Source organism: Salvelinus alpinus, chromosome 27, assembly GCF_045679555.1.
Source record: "Salvelinus alpinus chromosome 27, SLU_Salpinus.1, whole genome shotgun sequence".
NCBI lineage: Eukaryota > Metazoa > Chordata > Actinopteri > Salmoniformes > Salmonidae > Salvelinus > Salvelinus alpinus.
The window spans coordinates 23,021,131-23,035,646 of record NC_092112.1 but is presented as its reverse complement, the minus strand read 5'-3'; the positions used below and the strand labels follow the sequence as shown (position 1 = coordinate 23,035,646).

Sequence of the window (14,516 nt, the reverse complement as noted above, 5' to 3'; positions counted from 1 at the left end):
ATTAATAAAGTTTACATTCACAGTAAGTCACAGTCACTTGCGTTTTTCAACTGTAGGCTACCAGTGGTGGGAAAAGTACCCAATTGTCATACTTGAGTAAAAGTAAAGATAGAAAATTACTTAAGTAAAAGTTAAAGTCACCCAGTAAAATACTACTTAAGTAAAAGTCTAAAAGTATTTGGTTTTAAATATACTTAAGTTTCAAAGTTAAATGTAATTGCAAAAATATACTAATGTAACTAAATTAAAAGTACAAATATAACTATTTTTTTATTTCTTATTTTAAGCAAACCAGAAGGCACAATTGTCTTGTTTTTTTGCTTAATTGATAGCCAGGGTCACACTTCAGCATTTGTGTAGACCAATTTCCTGTCCTGCTAAGCATTTAAAATGTAACGAGTAGCCTACTTTTGGGTGTCAGGGAAAATGTATGGAGTAAAACGTACATTGTGTAGTGAAGTAATAGTAGTCAAAAATATAAAAAGTAAAGTATAGATATCTCAAGTACTTTACACTGTAGGCTACGTATACTGTTGACATTTAAGAGGCTAATAACGTTACTTATAGGGACATACATACGCATGCATTTATTGTAATATAGTTAACAATAACCTCGCATCCTTTTTATTATAGCGTCTCTACTTTACGTTGCATCTGCATGCCATTCGGGACACAGAACTGGTGGGGCAGAATTCAGGAGAGCACACCCTTTCTGGAGCTGCTGCCTGTAACAACTGCGGAATAAAACAAAAGTCGTATATAATGGAAGCAAAGTCGTAATTATAAAGTTATGTACGCGAGTCAGATGTTTAGAAAAACGCAGGGGAAAACGGTGGACACTTCTTTGATTGTTTGTTTTAAATGTTGAGGAAATCAATCACCCCATGTCTCGAGCCACTACGCCGGTGGTGCACAGTCTACGGCGGCGAAGGGCTGGCGTGATTAGGCCAGCAATCGGCCTAGTCAAGTGACTCCCAAAGTGTCAGATATAGCTTGCTCGCCAGCTAGCTAACTTGCTGAATTAATTGTGTCAACCAACGTCGTTGACGTCCCTGATATGGCAATTGAAAGTTGCTGTTTTCAAATTGTGGCTACTACTAGCCATTGTTAATCGACTTTTTAGCTAACGTTAGCAAACTACCTTACTAGCTAGCTCAGCTACCAGTTGGCTATGTTGGACTGAGCTAGCTAGCCAGTAAACACAGCTTGCGAGTTCCAGTTTTTAAACTAGATTTATTTCCGTTTTAGGTCCGCCAGTGTCTTGGCAAATTGTGTCATGTAAGATTATTTTTATTTTTATTCGTGTACGCGTGTCTTGCATATTATTATTTTTACATCTTGGTTTTAATGAATAACTAGTTAGCCAGTTAGCAATGTCTCTGCCATCCGCCGATATGATCGAAACTCCCCCTGGATATCCCTTTGAAGAAATAGATTATGTGGATATTGAAGTTGAAGAGGTAAGTAACAATTTAGCTATCTCAACATTTGATTGGAATGTGAGGGATCCTATGATGCAGAAGTTGCCACAGTGCGTGATATCTCAATTGTCATGGTTGCTAGCTCTACCATTGTTAATCTACTTTGTAACTAACGTTAGCAAACTGCCTTACTAGCTGTCTAGTTAGCTCAGCAACCAGCTGGCTATGGTCTAGTTAGCTCAGCTACCAGCTGGCTATGTTGGACTGAGCTAGTTAGCTAGCTAGTCAACAAACACACAATTCACACCCCAGCATGGGGTGTGATGTTGGGTTTGAATCACCCCAACATTGTGAAGTTGTATGGCTCATGCAATAATCCGATAAATCAGCTTTTTAACCATGCATGGAATGTTTTGTGTATTATGGTTTTGAAAGGCCTGGGAATTAAGGTACCATAACTATCTCACTAATAGCTATGCCATTCATCAATTATTATGCCATAGACGTTATGGAGAATGGTCAGTTAGCTATGCTCCAAATCTATTTGTCAGTTCTTGTTTTGATTGTAGCTAGCTAACTAGCTGCAGTTCCCCACAGGTGGGCCCCACACATCAGACCCCTCCATCAGATCAGCTGACGTTGACTGTCTGCACACAAGAGTTTGATTGATATGCTGGATTGTGTAATGGAACTTGTCCACAACAAATAACAACAACGGTGTTAGCTTGGCTAACTCCCAAAACACCCAGACGGAAAGTGGCATTAGTAGGGTCATGATAATAATAGACGAATAACATTACACCCAACACACTTGGCTTATGTCGTCTACCTGTTATCTTTCAGGTCGTGGGGAGAGGTGCATTTGGTGTTGTCTGCAAGGCCAAATGGAAAGGCAAAGACGTCGCAATCAAGACAATAGAGAGTGAATCTGAAAGGAAAGCGTTCATAGTTGAGGTATTGTCACATTGTACTGGGATACTAGTAGAGAGATTCTGTAAAGTTATGGCAGGGCAGTTTATTACAACCCAAAGAGATCCCTCTTGATTATCTTCCTTCCTCCTCTCCCCTCCCAAGCTGCGACAGCTTTCACGTGTGAATCACCCCAACATTGTGAAATTGTATGGCTCATGCAATAATCCGGTAAGTCATCTTTTTAACACACTGATATTTCAGTGTGTTGTTATAGCCTATGTTTTTTGCCAGTTGTTGTAAATACCTTGGAACAGTGGGTTGTTACTGATTTATTGTAGAAACACCAATAGCAAGGTAGACAAATGACCAGAACATCGTGGGATACTGTATACCCTAATAACTAGATATTTTTTTCATTTTTGACGGCACAAATTTTCCGATCTAGGTCTGCCTGGTGATGGAATATGCTGAAGGGGGGTCTCTGTACAATGGTGAGTCCCTGGACGATGATGTAGGCAAGCCTACTACTAGGCTTGGGCAGTATCCAGATTGTCGTACCTTCATACTGACCTTGTGCCATCCTAGGATATGAACACAAGGGGCGCTATATTCAAACCCCACTGAGTCTGTAATCTGAAGGTTAGCAATGCTAATAAGTACACTATATATATATATATATATATATATATATATATATATATATATATATAGTTTTGTATATATATATATATATATATATATATATATACAAAACTATGTGGACAACCCAAATTAGTGGATTCGGCTATTTCAGCCACACCGGTTGCGCAGAGATGTATAAAATCGAGCACACAGCCATACAATCTCCATAGAGAAACATTGGCAGTAGAATGGCCCATACTGAAGAGCTCAGTGACTTTCAACGTGGCTTTGTCACCTTTCCAACAAGTCAGTTCGTCAAATTTCTGCCCAGCTAGAGCTGCCTCGGTCAACTGTAAGTGCTGTTATTGTGAAGTGGAAATGTATAATAGCAACAACGGCTCAGCCATGAAGTGATAGGCCACATAAGCTCACAGAATGGGACAGCCAAATGCTGAAGCGCGTAGCGCTACCTGCTCCAATGCATAGTGCCAACTGTAAAGTTTGGTGGAGGCATGACAATGCCCCCGTGCACAAAGCGAGATCCATACAGAACTTGATTGGCCTGCACAGAGCCCTGACCTCAACCCCATCAAACACCTTTGGGATGAATTGGAATGCCGACTGCGAGCCAGGCCTAATCACCCAACAACAGTGCCCGACCTCAATAATGCTCTTGTGGCTGAATGGAAGCAAGTCCCCGCTGCAATGTTCCAACATCTATTGGAAAGACTTCACAGAAGAGTAGAGGCTGTTATAGCAGCAAAGGGGCACCCAATTCCATATTCATGAACATGATTTTGGAATGAGATGTTCGACAAGCAGGTGTCCACCAACTTTTGGGCATGTAGCGTACATTTAACCACTTAGCTAGATGACTAAGTTAGCAAACCAGTTGCACAACTGCAGAGCATTTAGCACATTTTAGACTATTAACTTAATAGTTATAAGATATCTAGCTGGCAAACATTTAGTTTTTGAATTCCATATTGTAACTAGATCACCTGGCGCATGGTGCACAACAATGAGTGAGTGACTAAAGCGTCCGGTCTCGCTTCGTTGTGTGCTTGTAAACAAAACAACGTGACTGGGGACTACCGCTAAGCTTCATCATGAAAAATAATGTGACGAGTGTAATGAAGAACGCAATCTGCTTTATCTCCTAACGTATTGCACACGTGATGTTGACGGCAGGTATTTAATCAAGTAGCTACAAATATATATATATTTTTTAAGCTTCACAGAAATGGTTTCGACGGTATTGAAAAACCATCCTGTGGCTATTTCCAAATTCCCTGGTATACCGCCCAAGCCGACCTACTTCTCTACCACACACATTGACATGGCTTGTAAATTTGTGTAAATACATGCCATGTCAAACAAGTGGAAATATTGCAATCAATGTCAATAACTCCAATACCCAAATGCAAACTATGCTCTAATTAACCCTTTACACTCGTACCCTTATACGGGTAGAAAATTGCAGATTTGGGTGCTAACAAGCGCCTAAATTGGAACATAGTGGCTGTACAGTAACATGCTATAAGTTACGTCAGAGCTCAGGCTCTGCGCTTCACAGTGTTATATGGGTTTTGAATGACAGCCGTTCTGAACTTGAGCACAGCTCGTGACAACAAGTTGCCCCCATCACTCCCGGTATTTGGGCAATTTTCTTGTTGTCTGAGTGAGGGAAATTCTGTCAGTTAAGATGACTTGATGTAATTTGAAAGATGTGATGTTGAGGATTATAATAAATACCGTTTTGATGTCGAACACCCTTGAGTCCAAATGTGCACATCATAACTCATGTCATATACAGTGTCAACATTTAGGATCACTATGTTTGATGTACAGTTACAGATGACGTGTTGTCATATCCTAGGTTGTTCTGAACAGAATGAGCCTATATTTGTTTATTGTGAAGAAAATTTGCCAAGGCACACACACCTGAATGCACTCATGACTCATTTCTATGATCTGTTTCTCTGAATTGCCCTGTGAAAGCTTACCACTGTAAGATCGTATTTTATCACTTAGCTAGGCATGTTGGCAATAGAACAAGCGTTCAAATCATGCCCACCTGACCCAGATTGCGATGTTATAATGGACTGTTTTTGGAATGTATCCAGAGTATTTTCAGATTTCGTTAATGTAAATGTAAAATGCACATAAAATCAACAGTGCAATGTTTTTATTCAGTCTTGTGTGATGTTAACTGTCGTGTCTTCACCTTTTGGTCTAATAATTTCTCTGTTATCTCCTAACTGTTCCATTTAAATTTCGCCTCATCCATATAGACCAATTCCCAAGAGTGTAAAGGGTTATTAGGCTCACTATTGACATGATTCCTTAAATTGGTCAGTACTTTCACAATGACCTGTTATGTACTATTGCAGAGTTAGGAAGTGTTCATGGATCCGTTACCAGAAAGGGGTTCAAATACATGTGTATTTAAGTGTCTGGTATTTTAAAATACTTTTTTTAAATACCTCAGTTAAATGCATTGGAGTGTGTTTGAGGCAGTGTTTTTGACTATTTTCAAATATATACATTAAAATATTAAACTACTTGTCTTAAATAAATAAAATCATAATACTTACTTTGAATGTATGTGAAATTAATTGAGGTATTCAAAATAGTATTCGAACCCAGGTCTGACTCTTACCTGTACAAGCACTTTATCCACTTGTATACTTTTCTACCTCTGAATCTCTGTCAAAGTTATTTAAAGTTGGTGTTCTTAGTTGTGGTCGTCACAACTTTGTTGAATGCTTGAAACTAACTTTGAAGGTATTCTCTCTCTGTGTGTGTGTGTGTGTGTGTGTGTGCGCGCGCGCATCTGCGTGTGTGTGTACGTGCACGTGCATAATAGTGGTAAACAAGGAAAGTTCTCCCTGGTGGGGATATTTCCCAGGTCCCCACAAGGACAAAGGCTATTTTAGGCTTAGGGGTTAGAGTTATGGAAAATATCATTTTGAATGACAATTCATTTTATGTTCCCACAAGGATAGTAAAACATGGTGTGTTTGCACTTGTGGACTTTTATGGCTATGGAAGTGTGAGTGTGTGCATGCAGGTGTGTTTTGTGTTTATTTCGAGGTGGTAGTGACTGTTATCTCTGTCCACAGTGCTGCATGGTGCTGAACCCCTCCCCTATTACACTGCTTCCCATGCCATGAGCTGGTGTTTTCAGTGTTCCCAAGGGGTCGCCTATCTCCATGGCATGAAACCAAAGGCTCTCATTCACAGGGACCTCAAGCCACCCAAGTATGCTCCTCCTCACCACCTCCCCCTCTCTCTTGTTTCACTGCCAATAAAGTGCCTTGCTCCCCCACTCAAGGTGTCATTTAATAGATGTGTGTGATATTATATTATGCAATAGCATCAGAATATTTGTATCTGACTTTATTAACCAAAATACCATAGTTTTATTATATATATTTTTAATGAGAATAGTCAACGGACGGGCTCCAGTCGTCTACGTATAAAAGTATTTTGCTTATGTTTTTGTTCTGTTCGATCTGGCTTCAGTAGTAAGGCCTTAGTGTTTTCATAGTGTGCCTCTGACTGAAATGCTTAGAGTAGCTGTATCGGCTCCAGAGGTTATATATTTGGCTCTGACGGAAAAGACTGGAACCTAACCTTCACGCTCTTTGTGTGACACAGCGGGTGTTGCCAGACGGTGTGGTTGTAAAGTTATTTGCTGTAAGGGATCTGACTTGTTTGCATAAAAATAATCTGAGTAGCTGTATTCTCTTTTTTCATGTTTTTTTTAATGATTAGAATGTTTGCTTTGAAGCTAAAGTGGATTTATTATGTGTTTGTAACCCATTTAGACCTCAGTAGCCTTTAGTAGTGACCCTTACGTAGTCTCACACGTCACTCATTTGAGTGGATCTTTGTTTACTTGTTTGTTTCAGCCTGCTCCTGGTTGCCGGTGGCACCGTGCTGAAGATATGTGACTTTGGGACAGCGTGTGACATTCAGACCCACATGACCAACAACAAAGGAAGTGCTGCTTGGATGGCCCCAGAGGTGTTTGAAGGCATGTATGAACCGCATGGCAAATGTTTGAAACACGCCAAGGGATGCCTGTCCCATCTGTCTTAGAAAGCGCAAATTGGACTGACTCTCTTTAAGAACAAGGGTATCTAAACAAGTGTAGCCTTTCATAAATGTGTTTATCTAGAGTGCATTGATTGTCAGTGTTTGGTTATGTGATGCTACTGTTGAGAGCAGTGTTTATACAGTAGGGCTTATGTCTAGTGGTGGAAGTGACCGTTAATTGTAATGGTGCGCCACTTTGGCTTTATTACTTACTTGATCACTGGAAGTCACCCCAAACACGTAGATTCCACCATTTCTCAAAGCCTGATTAATCTAACTCTAGTTAGCATTCTGTTAATTTATATTCATTCATATCTTGGGTGGTATTAATTATTGTGGTTGTACACAGAAATGTAGAAGTTGAATTGAGGGAAAGATGCAGCATATTGCAGAGACGGTTTCGGTTTCATCTAAAAGAGAATGTAGCATTTTAGTCTATGCTCTCAGCCGGTAGTTTAATGCAATATTTCCCAAACTCGGTCCTGGGGGCCCCCCTGGGTTCACATTTCGTTTTTTTACCCTAGCACTATTCAAATAACCAACTCATCATCAAGCTTTGATTATTTGAATCAGCTGTGAAGTGCTAGGAGCAAAACAACTATACAGTGGGGCAAAAAAGTATTTAGTCAGCCACCAATTGTGCAAGTTCTCCCACTTAAAAAGATGAGAGAGGCCTGTAATTTTCATCATAGGTACACTTCAACTATGACAGACAAAATGAGGGAAAGAAATCCAGAAAATCACATTGTAGGATTTTTTATGAATTTATTTGCAAATTATGGTGGAAAAAAACTTTTGTTATTGACCAAATACTTAATCTCAATACTTTGTTATATACCCTTTGTTGGCAATGACAGAGGTCAAACGTTTTCTGTAAGTCTTGCTGGTATTTTGGCCCATTCCTCCATGCAGATCTCCTCTAGAGCAGTGATGTTTTGGGGCTTTTGCTGGGCAACACAGACTTTCAACTCCCTCCAAAGATTTTCTATGGGGTTGAGATCTGGAGACTGGCTAGGCCACTCCAGGACCTTGAAATGCTTCTTACGAAGCCACTCCTTCGTTGCCCGGGCGGTGTGTTTGGGATCATTGTCATGCTGAAAGACCCAGCCACGTTTCATCTTCAATGCCCATGCTGATGGAAGGAGGTTTTCACTCAAAATCTCACGATACATGGCCCCATTCATTCTTTCCTTTACACGGATCAGTCGTCCTGGTCCCTTTGCAGAAAAACAGCCCCAAAGCATAATGTTTCCACCCCCATGCTTCACAGTAGGTATGGTGTTCGTTGGATGCAACTCAGCATTCTTTGTCCTCCAAACACGACGAGTTGAGTTTTTACCAAAAAGTTATATTTTGGTTTCATCTGACCATATGACATTCTCCCAATCTTCTTCTGGATCATCCAAATAATCTCTAGCAAACTTCAGACGGGCCTGGACATGTACTGGCTTAAGCAGGGGGACACGTCTCGCACTGCAGGATTTGAGTCCCTGGCGGCGTAGTGTGTTACTGATGGTAGGCTTTGTTACTTTGGTCCCAGCTCTCTGCAGGTCATTCACTAGGTCCCCCCGTGTGGTTCTGGGATTTTTGCTCACCATTCTTGTGATCATTTTGACCCCACGGGGTGAGATCTTGCGTGGAGCCCCAGATCGAGGGAGATTATCTGTGGTCTTGTATGTCTTCCATTTCCTAATAACTGCTCCCACAGTTGATTTCTTCAAACCAAGCTGCTTACCTATTGCAGATTCAGTCTTCCCAGCCTGGTGCAGGTCTACAATTTTTTTTCTGGTGTCCTTTGACAGCTCTTTGGTCTTGGCCATAGTGGAGTTTGGAGTGTGACTGTTTGAGGTTGTGGACAGGTGTCTTTTTATACTGATAACAAGTTCCAACAGGTGCCATTAATACAGGTAACGAGTGGAGGACAGAGGAGCCTCTTAAAGAAGAATTTACAGGTCTGTGAGAGCCAGAAATCTTGCTTGTTTGTAGGTGACCAAATACTTATTTTCCACCATAATTTGCAAATAAATTCATTAAAAATCCTACAATGTGATTTTCTGGATCTTTTTTTCTCATTTTGTCTGTCATAGTTGAAGTGTACCTATGATGAAAATTACAGGCCTCTCTCATCTTTTTAAGTGGGAGAACTTGCACAATTGGTGGCTGACTAAATACTTTTTTGCCCCACTGTACATGCACCCAGGAGGGGCCCCAGGACCGAGTTTGGGAATCCTTGGCCTAATGTACTTTGTTTTACAAAACACATTGAGGCAGCCTCTTGTCAAGCGGGTCAGGAGGAAACGCAAAGGAAATAGTCATTATCTTGTTTAAGGGAGTAACATGAATAGTCATTATCTTGTTTAAGGGAGTAACATGAATAGTCATTATCTTGTTTAAGGGAGTAACATGAATAGTCATTATCTTGTTTAAGGGAGTAACATGAATAGTCATTATCTTGTTTAAGGGAGTAACATGATTTCCATGCAATTTAAACAGCTCACATTTGCCCCCAGAATGACCTCCGCAAAACTAATTTGCATCACGGGGAGAAATGTTATTAAAAAAGGCCTAGGCAGCAAAGCAACTTAAAATCTGAGTTCCAAATGACACCCTATTCCTTATATAGTGTATTATGGGCCTTGGTCAAAAGAAGTGCACTGAATAGGGTGCCATTTGGGACACAACCCAAACGTCTGTGTGAAGAGTAGTTTAATTGCACAACATAGCCACAGTAATTAAGCATCTCAGGAGTGGCCCTGAACTAAAATTGCCTCCTTATTTTCATCACACATATGTTCTTAAGGTGCGCAGACCAGATGGATGCTCCTGTGCTTTCCCAAGCACATACCCCTTCTCCCCAACACTACTCACACATATTAACTGTGCTTTTTTTAGACTTACTTTTCATCAGTCAATCAGAGCAATCTGAAAGGCCCTGAGTGGAGCTGTTTCTCCTATGTGCTTTCAGGCAGCAATTACAGCGAGAAGTGTGATGTGTTCAGCTGGGGCATCATTCTCTGGGAGGTGATCACACGCAGGAAGCCCTTTGACGAGATTGGAGGGCCAGCCTTCCGCATCATGTGGGCTGTGCATAACGGTGAGTCTAAGAGGAAGTAGGTGGGGGAGCTGAATGAGTTCATCTCTGTGCTGACATGTCAATCACCCTGGCGTCTCAGAGCCGGCTGCCCAGTGAGACCTGCTGTGAGATTAAATGAGTTACGAGGCTGACGGGGAAGCGCAATTAAAAGACAGACTCACCTGTATAGCGCTCCCTGCTGTTCCCTCCGTCGCACAGTAGAGTGATGGAGCAGAATGCTAACGGAACACGGACTGTCTGAGAACAGGAGCACACCTGGGGACACGACACTACTGCGTCTGTCATTCCGACAAATTAGCGGTGCCACCACAGCATGGGGCTTTCATTTGCATTAGATTAGAAGTGTTTACTTGTACTGAAATTAACTTTCTAGAACTTTTTAAAAGATTGCGTTTGTATAACCTTTGACCTCTCCATCCATTTTATTGTGTTTGGGTGTTTGTATTCATAGTGATAAATGTTGACGTAGTGCATCTTTTCTTTCTGTTTGTATTGATAATGTCCAGGCACCCGGCCACCGCTCATCAAGAGCCTACCCAAACCCATTGAGAGCCTGATGACCCGCTGCTGGTCTAAAGACCCCTCCCAGAGACCCTCCATGGAGGAGATAGTCAAGATCATGACCCATCTTATGCGAGTAAGGCCCTCCTACACACAAACACTCATACTTATAGAGATGCATTAAATGAAATTGAATGCCTTACCAAGATGGCCGCCCTGCAGACAAGTGATCTACACAGTGTCCATTCCAGTGTTCTTTTGAATTCCATGCCGACACCGATCCTGGATGCAAGGAGGACTCTTAACCATGGTGTCCTGTTCTCAAGCTGCTTGTCTGGTCAGATGGTCAGTGTTGGGAATGTCGCTGTTACGTTTTCTGTCAACCTCTCTTTTCCAGTGCTTCCCAGGATCTGATGAACCCTTGCAATATCCGTACCAGTCTTCAGATGAAGGACAGAGTAGCTCGGCCACCAGTACAGGTAGCTACATCTATATCGTTGAAATAGTGGAAGCTTTTATTATCTGCATTAGTTTTACCTACATAATCATGGACGTAATGTGGAAATATCTCACGTCTCACCTCTCTATTGGGTATTACAGGTTCCTATGTGGATTACACTTGCAACAGCAACAAGAGTGACACAAACATGGAGCATGGGGACTCCCCAGGGAGCAACGACACCATCAAGATCACACCTCAGTTTGCACATCAGTTCAGGCCAAAGGTAACGCAGCAACCTGTACTGGTACTTGGCTTGCCATGTCTATCACAACCATTAAACCTGAGCAATTTACTTTGTCAGGTGTCTAGGTGAGAGAAGGTAGACAAATTAATGCAATTAGCTACATTTGTGTGGATATGAACAAAATGATTTAAACAAGCATCATATGAAAGTAATCACGGTCATTTTGATGTAATCATCAGTGCACAAAATGTAATTGAGACTTTTTGACCACAATGAATAAGTAGTGAAATGTACTGTAGGCCAACAGTATCTGTTTTGTCTGTGCTCTCAGGTAGACCCGTTGTGGAGCCTGCCTCTGTCCAGAGGGAGCAGTGTTGAGAGCCTGTCGGAGCGAACACACAGTCTGCTGCCCTCAGAGAGCAAAAGAATGAGCGCAGACCTGTCAGAGCTGGAGCACAGGGTGCCTTTCGCTCCCACAGGTAACTTCAGAATCAACACCCTTCACACACCCCAAAATGGATTATACAAGTATAGGACTACATATTTGACACATCACACACTTCTAGAAGAGATGCATACAGTTCATACTTACAGTAATGTTACGTCAGCTAATGAAGTCAGTTTTATTTCAGTACGAGAGAGAGCGATAAAGGCATCCTACACCATTAAAGCTACTATCAGGTTGGCAGGTAGCCTAGCGGTTCAGAGCGTTGGGCCAGTAACCAAAAGGTTACTGGTTCAAAGCTCCGAGCCGACTAAGTGAGAGAAAAAAAATACTCTGTCCATGTGACCTTGAGCAAGGCACTTAACCCTAATTGCTCATGTACAGTACTAGTCAGAAGTTTGGATACACCTACTCTTTCCAGGGTTTTTCTTTATTTGTACTATTTTCTAAATTGTAGAATAATAGTGAAGACATCACAACTATGAAATAACACATATGGAATCATGTGGTAACCAAAGTGTTAACCAAATCAAAATAGATTTTATATTTGCAATTCTTCAAAGTAGCCACCCTTTGCCTTTATGACAGCTTTGCATACTCTTGGCATTCTCTCAACCAGCTTCATGATAGTGGGTACTTTTTCCACAACTACTACTTTGAAGAATCTAAAATATATTTTGATTTGTTTAACACTTTTTTGGGGGGGTTACTACATGATTCCATGTGTGTTATTTCATAGTTTTGATGTCTTCACTATTATTCTGCAATGTAGAAAATAGTACAAATAAAGAAAAACCCTGGAATGAGTAGGTGTGTCCAAACTTTTGACTGGTACTGTAAGTTGCTTTGGATAAGAGTTTCTGCTAAAATGACTTCAGTGTAAATCATGTCTCCCTGTCTGTCAAGATGCATTTCATCTGCTTTCATCTCCGAGGTGATGCCTCACTCCTCATGTAAGCTCCTCCATATGCCCCTCAGCACTGGTGCCAGTCATCTCCCCTTCTTCACACAGATCTAAGGCTCAGAGGCTGAGCTTTATAGACAGGCAGCCCAATTCTGATCTTCCACTAATTGGTCTTTTGACAAATCACATCAGATCTTTTTCAGAGCTGATCTTATTGTTCCAAAGACCAATTAGTGGAACAAAAAGATCAGAATTGGGATGCCTGTCTAAACACAGCCAGAGAGAATGCCTTGTATTCATCATCTGCCTTGTCAAAATTAAGCGTCCAAGGCATGAGTAAGCTACAATTAGCCTTAGTCTATATTTGTCAGGGTTTTTCCTCACGCTTTCTTTTCAGCTTAATGTGAGACTGTTTTGTGTGAAATGTCTTCAGTTGTCTTGTCTTATTGTATATAATTATTTCACATTGTTGATGCTGTACATGGTATATCATATAAATATTAGTTTAAAATGTAATATATTTAGCTTTATCATCTGTTTATCTTCAGTGCTCCTCAATGGTTACTATATATTACAGTATTCGGTGCCATCAATATGGTTTGATCAATTTATTTTATTCTATTTATCATACATATTCTATTGGTACAGTCAAACTGTTTGTTAACCAAATGCCTGTCATGCCTGTGCTGAGACTTCCTATGCAGCATCGCTAGCACTGTGTTGTCATACTTACCAACCAACCTAAGGACAGGATGCATGTTGCCCGTGCATTGTGCATGTATGTGCGCTGCATGTCAGTACAGTCCAGAGGGTAGCGAGAAGAGAGCAGCGTCTGACATGTATGCTCCAGCTCTGGGCCCTCTCTTCGTCTGCATGTGTACGCCAGCTATGTGTGTGTATTTGTTGCAGCACGTCCCCAGTATAAACGAGGCCACCGTAAAACGGCGTCATTTGGCACCATTCTGGACGTTCCCAAGATCGTCGTCACAGGTACCAGTGCGGACCACCAGGCTACCTGGTACCCTGGGTATAGCTGGCTTGGCTGAACTGAATCAGTGGGTTGCTCTGACACTGCTGGGCCTTTAGTGTCTGTTACTCCAGGTCTCACAGGCTACAGGGGCCGCTTGTAGTCGATCCGTCTCAAATATCACCCTATTCCCTATAGAGGCCCTATGGGCCCTGGTCAAAAGTAGAGTACTAAAAATGGATTAGGGTGCCATTTGGCATGCAGTTCTTATATTCTGCCTTGACACTTTACAATTGAATTGAAGTAAGGGGATATTATTTAGTAAGGGGATATTACCACCAGTGATGACTCAATACAAATCAGTATTGAGGCTATGGATGATGATAAACCTGGAGTAACACACACAGTTCTCTCTTTCCTCTGTCTTTTGTGGTTTTGTTAGACATTAAGAGGGACATGAGTTACACATGGTGGCGGTCTTATCTGTGTTTCACCCTTCAGGCACAAGATGCTGATCAAGCTGTTTCAATTCACACAGATCCATCTTTTAATCAACATATCTAATCCAGATTCATGGATGAATCCAAACGTGTTAGCCTGATGTGCAAAAACAATATAATAGACTGTTGATTAAGGGGCATGTCATCAGGTTATTTTTATCATCATGCCATCAGAAGGGGGGGTGAAATGGATGTGATAAGATTCATAACTCATGGCCCTGTCTTTTTCTCAGATGTCCTTCTGGCTTTGCTGCAGGCATGCAGGGAGTAAATTGGTTGGCTTGGCTTGCTCTGTCTGGAGTTGAGCTCCTCTCTCAGCTCGTCCTTGTCTTTCATGCATAGAGGACGTCTGTTAAAAGCT

General features: G+C 41.4%; 1 protein-coding gene across 4 annotated transcripts in view; it reads left to right on the top strand.

Moving 5' to 3' along the window:
- The first annotated feature begins 412 nt into the window (after positions 1–412).
- The window catches only part of LOC139556191 (mitogen-activated protein kinase kinase kinase 7-like), a 29,278-nt gene continuing 15,174 nt past the window's right edge, over positions 413–14,516 (top strand). Inside the window, exons 1-13 of one of the 4 annotated variants that reach the window (XM_071369815.1) lie at positions 498–1,460; positions 2,019–2,103; positions 2,265–2,375; positions 2,496–2,561; positions 2,779–2,824; positions 6,080–6,218; positions 6,872–7,000; positions 10,028–10,152; positions 10,659–10,789; positions 11,051–11,132; positions 11,254–11,378; positions 11,671–11,818; positions 13,598–13,678. In XM_071369815.1, the coding sequence (XP_071225916.1) occupies positions 2,092–2,103; positions 2,265–2,375; positions 2,496–2,561; positions 2,779–2,824; positions 6,080–6,218; positions 6,872–7,000; positions 10,028–10,152; positions 10,659–10,789; positions 11,051–11,132; positions 11,254–11,378; positions 11,671–11,818; positions 13,598–13,678 (1,195 nt within the window). In that variant the 5' untranslated portion in view covers positions 498–1,460; positions 2,019–2,091. Of the gene's footprint in view, positions 1,461–2,008; positions 2,104–2,264; positions 2,376–2,495; positions 2,562–2,778; positions 2,825–6,079; positions 6,219–6,871; positions 7,001–10,027; positions 10,153–10,658; positions 10,790–11,050; positions 11,133–11,253; positions 11,379–11,670; positions 11,819–13,597; positions 13,679–14,516 lie in introns of all 4 variants that reach the window. The other 3 variants (XM_071369814.1, XM_071369813.1, XM_071369816.1) reach the window with 3 other exon arrangements.